Source organism: Syngnathus acus, chromosome 10 (assembly GCF_901709675.1).
Source record: "Syngnathus acus chromosome 10, fSynAcu1.2, whole genome shotgun sequence".
Classification (NCBI taxonomy): Eukaryota; Metazoa; Chordata; class Actinopteri; order Syngnathiformes; family Syngnathidae; genus Syngnathus; species Syngnathus acus.
This window is the reverse complement of record NC_051095.1, coordinates 8,954,748-8,966,872: the sequence shown is the minus strand read 5'-3', so window position 1 is coordinate 8,966,872 and position 12,125 is coordinate 8,954,748. Positions and strand designations below refer to the sequence as shown.

Below are 12,125 nucleotides of genomic sequence, written 5' to 3'. Positions count from 1 at the left end.
GGCTCTGACAAATATTTTATGGATCAGGAGAGTGAAATGAATGGGCAGGGGTTAAAGGCTAGCACTGTAGGGATGGTGGTGTTGCTAACTTTTGACGGAAAACCAATAGGAGTTCTACAAAATACTATTTAGAGGGAAAACAATAAAAAGAGCAAATCCGAGACATTCCGCTTTGAACACAAATAGAATAGACTATCAGCAAAACAATTCCCTGCAGCCCTTACAAAAATAAAATTTCATTGCCGTACACACAAAACAAGGTGACTTCACATATAAAGACAAAAAATTAGTATTAGTTACAAAATTAGTATGAGTATAAAAACAGTATTGAAACTTATTTTCCACACTTACCAATATTTGTCACTATTTGTACTTTTATAAATGGTTAATGAAATGTTTTAGGAAGGCTTTGCTGTCACTCATTTACAGCCAAACTGAATGCCTGGGTAGAGCAAAAATAATACTGTACGTCTATTAACATGGTAGCAGCATCACAGTATCAGATCCTATTTATTAGTATGTGTACAGATGTTTAGTATTGGCACCGACAGCGATATTGCAAAGTACTTAAAAACGGTCACATTGTGTGCTAAAAGCATAAACGTGACTGGTCGGTTATCTTTCAAGTGTAAGAGCAAGGCCTCATTGTGTAGCGTTCCTGCTCCTGCTTCCTGTTTGAACAGGAAATTCATCGCATTGAGGAAGTAATCAGTCCTCCCGTGACCTTCTCAAGAGCATCATTCTTTTTGGCTGCTTTTCAACATGAACCCTTTGTGAAATAAAAACGTTTGCTGAACCTTCTCCCTGTTTTGCCTACATGTTTTAAATTCTATTGCCACTAGCACACCAAAAGCTGTCTGCAGGTGCTTTATTTCAGTACTTTGTGGTGAGACTGGGAGCTTAAGTGCTTTTCACAGGGGGGCCTCAGTGTTATTTATTGAGGAGGTGTTCGCCATTTTTTCTCCCTGCCGGATTGAAGGTCAAATTATTAATGTCAATGTTCAAAAATGATACTGCACATGCATTTTTTTTTGCGTGTAAATCATGTAAATGCAAATTGACCCATTATAGTACCAATATTTATCACCAAAGATTTTGAAAATAAACAATGCTCATCAAATGTGAATTTGGGGAAAATTGTGCTCTGCAAAATTAGAACATTACTGCTCAAATTAAATCATTTTAGTACTGTTTGATTATTTCAATTCTAAGATTTATTGAGACCTTCATTCTTAAGGTAAACAGCTGTGAATTATAATAAAGTGTTTAAAAACAGTTTCTAATCACATTAAAAAAATACTTATGTTAACAGTCCTTAATTGTGCTAAAGAAATTGACCATCCATCATTTTTTTTCAATTTTTTGTTTTATCCACAAACTGTTGGGGATTAAATCATTCAAAATTTGACCCAACTATAAACATTTTCCAATGGAGTTGACTTTTACTTAACTTTTCCTTCTCAATTTGGAGGACATGATACCAAGCCTGACAGATGATGTCTGAGTCAGGAATCCTAATCGACTCATTTCAGTAGCCACTGTCACGGCTCTGCTGTAAATCTCCAAGAGGCTGCCCCGAATTATGTGGAACCCCAAAGGAATGTAAAAGCAAGTTAGCGGTTGCTCCATTTTGGACCCTTAAAACACAAACTGGGAATGAACAGAGGGAGATAATGAAATGTGTAGGCGACAGGGGGAGCCCATTGAGTTTTTTTTTTTTTTTTTTAATCTGCTAATGAAGTCTTGGAGGCCTGTGATTATGTCTTCAGCCACGATGCTCCTTCCCATGCGCCCTGGAAGGGCATACAAATGGCCTGTTAATTAAGATGGATGGTCCTTCCAAAAAGGTCCATCTTCATGATAATGCCCCACATTGAACATGCAAAGCCTTGTAAGGCGTCCTTGTAGCGTTGACGGAAGTGCGTACAAAAGGATGCATGAGATTGAAGGGGTGGGGGGGTATGAATGCGCAATGACTGATTGGTGCGCAACTTCTGATTGATTTGAGAACAAAAACAGGCAGAAATTCAATGGAAAGACATTTGACAGAAGGTGCCTTTTTTTTCCATCACATTGAAATTTAACATTTCCTAGTCTTTTCGTTCACTGACTTTATTTCAGTTTTTTTTCCCCCACTCCTTTCATACTGCCTAAGGTCATTTTTCACAGGGGTTAGTGGCACATTCTGACATTACCATTTGTCAGTAGGTACAATGCCAAAAAAGACAAGAAGGGCAAAAACGAGGTACTGGGATGATAAGAAATACTCAATCCACAAATTAGTAATCAATGTAAGAACAAAAAACTGGCGAACAAAACCATGCGACAACTGGAAAAGGTGACAGCAACACAGCACAATGTTGCGACAAAGAACTGACAGGAAAGCGGGGAACTAAATACAGACAAACTGATGAGACAAACACCAACACCAAGGGGCGGGGCTGACAAGCTGAATAGGTGGGAACAATACCTTGACGAGACTGATGTTTAGCAAAGGAACACAAATCAAATTTTAAATGAAAACCAAAGAAACTAAGACCATGACAGTTCCCGTCAATAGCAAAATGTGCAAATAGTTTAGCGCAAGATGGCTATTATTTGACGCATTCCAAATTTGTATTGCTTCCAGAATATTGATCTTTCTCTGACCCTAACCCTAAGCCTAACCCCCCCCCCCCCGAAACATTGTCCACTCACCGTTTCATCAGACTAATCAGTCTAATCGCTAAACCTTTCCAAGGATTATCCTCCCCTTTTAGTTGAGTAATGTTGAGAATACATAAATGCAACAGGCAGAACAATTTCTACTATTAGGTAGAATTATTTTTTTTAAATAGACTTTTTGTGTTTCATTTCTATGGTATGCCGTACAGATTTTGCTTCTGTAAAATGTAACATGACTCAACAAAGATTGTGAAACAATGGTTGTCAGATTGTAGTTTTGTATCTTTAAAAACCCAAACAAACGTAAATATTTTGCTTAATAGTCTGAAAGTCAGTCTTCTAAGAGAAGACAAAACCTTTTGAGACATTTTTACTCCCTGTTTTGTGGGCTGTAACTGGAAGTAGTTGCGTAAGAAGAGCAGCAATATCACCCTCTAAAAAAATACCTGACTTCAGGCAACAAATTCAGAAGAAAACACTTAAGACCTTTCTCTCACATCTCCAGAGCATTCTCGAGCTAAATTGGCAAATTATTTTTGTAGTTTTTACCTTTCATCTCACAGGATGAAGAGCATGCTTATCTTTACGTCCCTCCAACCTCATAATGCAAAGATACAGAATGTGTCACATTTTGGTGATTTCGGTGATACTTTTGAATTGTGCTCGAGGAGCTCAAAATCGTCTCCAGCTTCCATTAGAGCCACTACATCTTGGGTTAATTACACTTTTCATCTCACCCACAAAGGTAATTGAGAAGGGCCTATGTGGCTGTTTATTGCAGGAGAGATCAGATCAAGAAAAATTAAGAGTTGCGGAATGTCATGTATGGCAAGCCTTGCAACTCGGTTCCAACTATTTTGTGATTGTCAAATATTGAAAATCGTTGCAGCTTCAACCCAAAATTGTCAAAGACCTGTTTTGTTTCGGCTGTTTGTCCTTGAGCCGTTTTTGTACGTCCAGTTATCATAGACATGGTTTTGTGTTGATTGGTGAAACTGCCAATTCCCTTTATTGAAGTTCGAATCACTTGTCTGGACTCCTTTCGACATCCCCACCCTTTCTTCCTCCTTCTCGTTGGTTACATAAGCCCAAGGTGCTTGGTGATCCAGTGCAGAATCTGTTTTGTTTGTCGTTCTTCTGTTTTTTCTGCTGAAAAGTTCAGGGGGGACTTGAGGGGAATGCAATATTATATCCTGACTTTTTGAGACTTGAGGTTTGGCCAGCGTCCATCTTTTAGTCTGTGTGTGCGTCCCCATTTCCGGCGTGCCCCCCCCTCCACAAACTTCGCCAGAGCTTATGCACTTCAGCCCGAAGCCCTGATGACTGTGGTTGCAAGATGAATTACACCGCAGGCTTTTGTTTGACAGAGCGAGCCGGTTTGCGATTAAATGCGCCAAAGACGCTTTACGGAAGAGATCCCTTTGACCTGTCTTGGATAATTTGTCAAGATGGCACTCGTATTTGCTCCTTTCTAGAGCCAATGATGAATCAGATATGAATGCAGACTTCAACCGCTTCAATTCTATTGCGCAGCGTGGCACTCTGCGGGTTCTTTGCCATACGCCGTTTGGATTTAGGAACGCAGACAGGAGGCTTGGGCTTCGTCGACGCGGCCGCTCGTATATTTCCAAAAGTGAAGTGCATGACATATTGTATCAGACAGCAGGGACTTTTTGAGGAAGGAATAGTTCCAACTTAAATTCGTTTTTTAAGCCATGTATTGGTGAAGAACTTGTGGGAATCAGTTTTTACAGTCTTTGCTGATGATGTCTGGGCGCGGCTCTTAAACGGTTGATGGCTTGCAGTCAGTAGAAAGAATTAGATGAAGCTGGATTATGATATGCGATACGTCTTCTTGGATCCTTTTTTTTAGATGACAAAATCGATTTGATTCTCAAGCTAATCTGCATTGCTTGGAAACGGAGCAGAAAGACAACTTGGTCTTGCTTCAAAGGAAAGTATTTTGCTTTCTGGTGGTTTGCGTTTTGCTAGTTTGTTTAATGGAAACATAAAATTGACTTGTATACAAATAGTTGGGTCCCTGTGGTGCCATCAAGTATCATTCTATGTGTTAGAAAGTGAGACGTTTTGAATTCTTTAACCAAATTTACATTGTACCAACTCATCACAGAGCTTCCGTTCATTTTATTTCACACTGTCAAACACCATTGTGTGAAAGCATATTACTGAGCAGATCTCCAGAGTTGCAACATAAGATTTGGCCTGGTTCTTGATGACCTCAGTAGAAAAAGCACTTGTCCTCAGTGGACATTAACATTAAAATTGTGACGGAATGGGGGGGCTGACAGGGTCGGGAGTTGTGAGTGATGAAATAAGACAACAGGATGTGCGGGATTCCCAGAAGCAGGTGAAGGAGAAGATTTAAGCAATCCCAGCTTCCTGCTTGATGATGAAGTGTTGTATTTGGAGTTGAATCTATATTTGAAAAATGAGGCTGCTGCAGTACAAATTACTTTTTACAAAGTCAGCGTTTTAGTGTTAAGAGGCCAAGTGCAATAAGAACTTCCCTCAAGTCTTGACCTAGACTTGTCAACAGCTTCTTAAAAGAACTTGGATCCTCCTGAAATCATCTCTGCTTTTTCAAAGTACGGTTTTCCCCCATCAAGATTTCCTCTGAAAGATGTGGAATTGGAATTTCCAAACTCGTCACGTGGAGATACGTGCCGGAATCACAAGCTCCACCCATTATTGAAAGCCATCAGTTTAATATGTGGATATTCTCAAGTAATATTATAGCTCCTGCTTAGCCAATAGGGAACGTATCCACATTTTGAAGAGGCCTCTTTCAATGTGAGGATCATATGAAAGCCTCCACCGTTTTGTAGCTCTGAGTAGGAAAATGACTCCAAGTGACATTATTTATTATTTTTTTTTACCACAAGCTAGAGCCAAGATTCCCAAAATGTTCCTCTCGCGTGGCAGTGGTAAGACGGAACATTAATTTTGGTATATTCCGTGTTCTGTCGTTTTAAGCTTGGCGGAATGTCGACTGTCAGCATTGGAAACTCCCAACACATTGACAACCAAAAACTTTGATTTATTGAGGTAGAAGAGGTCAAAACTCACCAAAATACGTTATTATTCTAATGTTTTTCTTTAGATTTTCTGGGATAACTGATAACAAATTACCACCTTGATCTAACGAGTTTGGGGAAAAATACATCTATTAAGTCACATAAAACATCAGAGATTTTAATGAGTGAAAACTAACCGTATGACCAATGGCTTTTCAAAGAACGTGAAGTTGCAAAAATGAGATACACTTATTGAATTGACACTTCACAGTGGTAAACCTTCTTCACGGTTATAAAAAAAAGTGTGATGAATGAAGTACATCTTAGCGTTCATACTTGCATTCACCAAAATATTCAAGGAGCACTAAAGAAATAAGTAAAGGGAATCACAGAAAACCATGAATACATTGGGATCACTATTTTTTTTGACGACTAGAAATGTTATTTAAACGACATTTACTTATCATTCCTGCTTGTCTACTTTATCACATTTAAGGAAATACATAATAACACATAATGGAGAGTGTAAAGGGACTACTTGACCCGTGAATCATTCATACTACCGCATCAATAATACAACTCTGGAGGTAGCATGCAATTTGAAACAGGGGTTGCGTGAAACATAATCATTTAGTGTCTAAACTCACGTATTTTTACCTACTCTACGTAAGCTGCTCTCCAATCTAATATATAACCCCTACCTCTTGACTTAACTTTCTCTCTGAATCAACAAATGTTCTCCCTAAAGCGCTTTGAAATATTCCCATCTTGCAAACCGCAAAAAAAAAACTTAAGACTTAATTATTTCCCAAAAGCGAGCTTCTAACCTAATTAGGTTAGTCCTCCTGAGTGTGCCTTGCATTATTTACACATCAAGGAGATACACACACACACACACACACACACACACACACACACACACACACACACACACACACACACGGATAAATATTCATTGTTTGTTGACTTAGCCACGTCCCCTCGGCTCGAGTCAAGTTGTGAGTCGCTGTCATTAGGGCACGTTTGCCCAACTTTTGAGCCAAGAGGCCTCTCATTCTGCTGCAATTATCACGACTCTAAAATGTGGTCAAGAGCTTTGGCGGGATATACGGTGGGCTGGTTGCTAGTCAATTGCAGCGCACTTATAGACAAACACTCACATTCATACAAATGGACAATTTAGCCTGCAGTGAACATAACGTGCATGTTTAGGGAATATGGGAGGAAAACGCCACGCAACCAAAAAGAAACCTCAAAGATTTGAAACCAGAATTGTACAACCGTGAAGCAGGTCGACCAACCACTAGTGCAGCGTGATGCCTAAAATGAAGAACGTGTTACTTAAAAAAAAAAAATAAAAATCATTGTGTCGTCAGTTTTCCCAAAAAGGAACATTGTGGAATCGTCCCTCTATTGTTGTTGCATGCGTGTGTCGTAGAACGCAGAATGAATTCCTGGCAATAGCCGGGTATGTAGAAACACGTCCTTGAGATTCATTGTGTGCTCACCGCATTCTGCAGGAAACTCTTCATAAAACCCAAACCCATTGTTGACATTCGATGACCTCTCTATTCCCCCATTTCCTATTTGTATTCCCACTCACACATTTATTTTTGTGGAAAGTAATGAAAGAATGCTCCATAATTATCATTATACTCCATATTCATCGAGGCATAAAAAGTAGGAACGCCAAGCAAAAATGTCGGTTATGGTTCAAAAGCGTGTTTACCGACTTTGAAATGTGTATTGAGGTTAGCGTACAAGGCGACGAGGGGGGGGGGGGTCTCCGTTTGAGTTGTGGAAATGTAATACGGCCACAAACAGACAGGGAACATTTGAAACCGCAAACATCTCATTTGCACTGTCTCTGAGGAGTTTTAGACATTTGCTAAGCTTGCGTAACAATTCGTCATTGCAAAACTGGTCCTTGCAAAACTATCGGCTGTACTTAAGAGCAAACGATATGCGAATTAATAAACAACAGAGGAGAATAAACCGTTGTTAGTCCTGAGATGGGTTATGGCAGCACACAATACTCAGTAGTCATCGTACGTGATGAAATGTCCAAAGGGGTATTTAATTATATTGTTGGGGAACGCAATGGTGGGTTTACCGAGCGTGGCCTAGCATAAAATGGGGCGTATGTTACTGTGTATTGCATCATTTCCATAAACAATGAGCAAACCGTGCATTAAATGACGATTAGCGTAACAAGTCTCCGCACATGGCCCGAAGTTTATGCAGCCAGGGGGCTTCTGCGGTCGCTCGTGATGTGTTTATTTTGCTTTCTCAGACGCTCAAGTGAAGCAGTTCTTTACTTTGGTAATAGTGTAATGCATGTTGTTTTCTATGCAGCCCTAACGGGGGGTGTGAGGTTGAGCTGGAACCCGCATTGTGGTTCCCTAAACACTGCTTTGAGACAAGCCGACTGGGGTATTGTATCAGGAATAGTACATGCTGTAATATTGCTTTCAGAAACAGAGCGTCACTATTCATGTGGTATCAGCGGTTGATTTTCTGAACCCTGAGGAAACATAGCAATGTTTGCAAATGATCCACAGCTTCATTTTCAGTAACCGCAGCGTGCTATTCGTTTACTCATATCTACTTTAGGTCGATTTTGGCTTGGCTCGAACTGAAACTTTGGTGGTCTTTTCTCTCCCGCAGGTGGAGATCACGCTGCAGGACGTCAACGACAACCCGCCTGTTTTCCCCAACGACATCCTGGACGTAAGCATCGAGGAGAATGTGGGGGACGGCTTCAGGATAATGCAGCTAACAGCCACGGATGCAGACGAGGTAACGGCTCCCCAAGTTTCTGTTAGGCCTCCCAGTGCTTTTGCACCTGTTTTGCAATGCCCCTAGACGAGCTACCGCGGGAGCCATTTGGATTCGGAATAGGTTCTGAATTTCAAATATTTGTTTTTGCACTGTTGAAACACCATTATACCATTATAAAGTTTACTTTTTAATTATTTGTATTTGAAAAGCTATAAATCTGGAGTGTGTTTCGACACAGCCAATGTGAAACTAAACAACCAATGCCATCTACGACTAGATGCCTGTTTGCAGGATAGAATTCTGCTCTGATTTCGTCTCTAATATAGGGCGATCAGGAAAACATATTATGAAGAAAACAGTGTATACCATTTACTTGAAACAACCATGATTTTCTTTCAAGGAATGTTGGTAGTACGAGTACAAGTCTTTAAAAAACAAGAAATGTTGGAAACCTTTTGATTATTTTCGTTTACATTTGTAGTTCTAATGTGACTAAATGTTAAATTCAGTTCTCTCAAACATTTGCCTGGTTCAAAGTAAGGAATGTACCGGTAAATCTGTGATTTAATGCTGCGCTGTTGTTAGCTTGTTAACCGAACTCTCAACATGAGAGCTAGCAGAATTGTGTCACTTGAACCACGCGGTGCAAATCCAGCCTTAGTGTATCGACATGAGTGGCTTCTTCACACCACTGCGACCCACCCGTGCCACTCGAGTAACAAAGCGGGATTACTGGCCGTGACAGACGCTAGCTCGGCACGGGTAAAATTAGCCACTGACCTTTGTTGCACCTGACTGAGGCAGATTACCCACTCTCGTTTGCGCGAGCATACCAACACCTTGACCCACTCGCGCATAATCCCCCCAGACACAGTGCCGACATGTGCACTTGGAAATTGTTACGATGTCTCACACGTTTTCAACGTTATCCGAGAGGTCCCACAGGAGAGTGTCCTACCCTGCCGCTAATCCCTTCAGCATTACATCACTGGCATACCCTGAACAAACACTATATTAAAAAACGGTTGCTCACTTTATTTAACATTTAAAGGACAGTTTTAAAAAGCCCTACTAAAAAACAACAATTTTATTTTAATTAAATTTAGAATGAGAACAAAATGACGTTATATACCTCCCAGTGTGGAGTTTGCATGTTCTCCCTGTGCCTGTGTGGGTCTTCTCCGGGCACTAATTTAATGTCTAGTCTATTTATGAACCGTGATAACTTCACGGAGCACAATTCATTTATTTTATTTTTTGTCAAACTGCCTTAACTTCCCAGAAGGTAGGTACCTCAGAACTAATCTGAATTCATTGGTATTGGATGACATCACCAGTCTCTCCCTTCAATGAGCGACAGGTTCCTCGTCATTAGCTGCAAAGTCACAATACGAACATTAAATCCAGGGGCAAAATCCGGCCACTGAGATTACAAAGACCGAGAATGGTCTCAAACATAAATGACGAGGCCACACAACTTTTCAACGTGCAGCTGTTGGTCTCGCCCCCGCGTCGTGTGATGAAAGTCATAAAGTGGCACTTGTAGGCTTTTTTTTTTTTTTCGAGACTCTATATATCGACTGTAAATCTCAGAGCCCAAGGCAGGTTTGAGAGCTAGGATGGAATGTTGGATTTTAGGGGACATTATTTGGCCTTTCATCTCAAAAGGCATATGGAATTGAAATTATGCTCACTTTTTCCTCATGCAGACTTAAGAGGGATGGCAGTCTGAGCTGTTGACCACAAACTATTTTTGTCATTAGTTATATAAAAAAAAAATCCCATCTAGCAAAGCTGAATTGAAAAACATATACATATATAGGAGGTATTTTTTGTTAAAAAAAAAAGATGCTAAGTGAAAGTTATACTCCAGCCAAGTTTGTTGCCCACATCCTTGCACAGGAAACCTAACTTGCAACGACACCGGGAAGTTGGAACGGATCGGAAGATTCCCCCTTTGAGGCCAAGCTGTTGACCAGCTGACAGAATGAATGCAGACATCATATCCCAGACTTAACTGTCGTAAAAATCCGTCTGGCTGGTCCCGTTTTCACCCCAGAAAGGTTGAATTTAAATCAGTGTTTAAACCCTCGGACCAATACAAGTTAAAGCTCTTTTGAAAATCTTTGTCACCTCGTTTGACTGACGCTTTTTACAAGCTTTCTTAACTCCCGTGGAAAATTTCACATGTGCATTTTTAATGAGGACAAATTGCAACAGCAGGTGCTCCAAGAGGGGTTTCTGCAACTGAGCGTTGAAATCAACATCACCAACTGGGAACTTATGAAGCCTTCTCTTAGCTGACGTTAAAAAGACCAACAGCTGGTTTGTCCATTGATACTTTTCAAGGCTTTTCTTGACTCTCTGCCCAAGGAAGTGTGCCACAACTATTATGCAAATGCCAGGTCAGTGCAGATGTGCAGTCGGGGGCTTTGGTTATGCGCAAACCACGAGTCGGAAATTTTTAATTTGCGACTAAGTAAAAAGCACTGAAAGTCGGAATTACCATCCCTGTACAGAAACAATAACTTTAAAACCCCTTTATAACATTCCATTGTTTTCCATATGAACACCTCATGTGTTGGGACCATCCCTTGAACCAAACGAATTTACCAATCTCTTTAACATTGTGAAGCAAGTTAATCTATTTTTGTATACTTTTTCCATGCTATTTCCCCAAAAAAACATTTCTTCTTTGCTAAGAGGATAATAGTGATCACTGTCACAGAAGTGTGTCTAAATGATTCATCTTGAATGAAAGATAAGGGAGTCGACTTTTCACTGCATATACGCGCAGTTTTTCAAAATCAAATAGTTTGTAATCCATTATTTTTAAGAATAATGTGATCAAATGATATTAAAGTATTTTGGGCAAATTTACGACTAAAACTACCAATATGGAGAATTTTGAATCTTTGTCGAATGGTTGGGGACCTGTACTATGTTTTGTCTCTTCGTTTTGCTGAAAGCATTTTTTTTTATCCCTTCCTGACACATCAACATCACTGCCATCTTGGCTGCATTATGAATGGCAAACCAATAGAAGGCAAAGCTGCGGCTACCTCTTTTTTCCTGGATAGCCACCACGTCAAATAGAAACAGGTGACGGGTGTCAGCACATAGTTTTTCAAACGTCTGTGTTGCCCAGTTTTTTCTGAAGCCTTCGGTCTGTTAAATGAGTTTCCTTCTGCTCCTACTGAAAGGCTGCTGTTTAATTGGTTAACCCCCCACACCCCTCCCTTCGCCTGCCGTTCCCAATGATGCGTCTATCGAGGGCTGTAAAGTAGGCTTGAGTCAAGGTCAGGAATGAAAGTGCTGTTAGTGTGTAAGATCTTAATCACATTGGGTACTTTGCAAAAAAAAATACTTTGATGGAATTTTATTTCTGATCCTTTTCTCATGTCGTTTTGTCCCGCCTGCCAGGAATATTAATTGGCAAACCCACAAGTGTTAGTTTCCGGCCTGCAGCCCAGGTTGCTGATGGGATTGCCAGAGCGAGAGACACTGATTGATGACAGTGGGGTTTTTAGATGAGTAGAGCCTCGCGGCGACTGCCTTCTGACTTTTTGGGTTTATTGCGCCTGGACCACAGAAGGGGTCTCTGGTAATGCAATAAGACAAGGTCAAGCCTTCAAGGAAAAAAAA

General features: G+C 40.4%; 1 protein-coding gene across 1 annotated transcript in view; it reads left to right on the top strand.

Annotated features, from left to right (window-relative positions):
* The window catches only part of LOC119129374 (protocadherin Fat 4), an 80,999-nt gene that overhangs the window by 29,599 nt on the left and 39,275 nt on the right, over positions 1-12,125 (top strand). Inside the window, exon 2 of the mRNA XM_037262564.1 lies at positions 8,367-8,498. Coding sequence (XP_037118459.1) covers positions 8,367-8,498 — 132 coding nt within the window. The remainder of the gene's footprint in view (positions 1-8,366; positions 8,499-12,125) is intronic.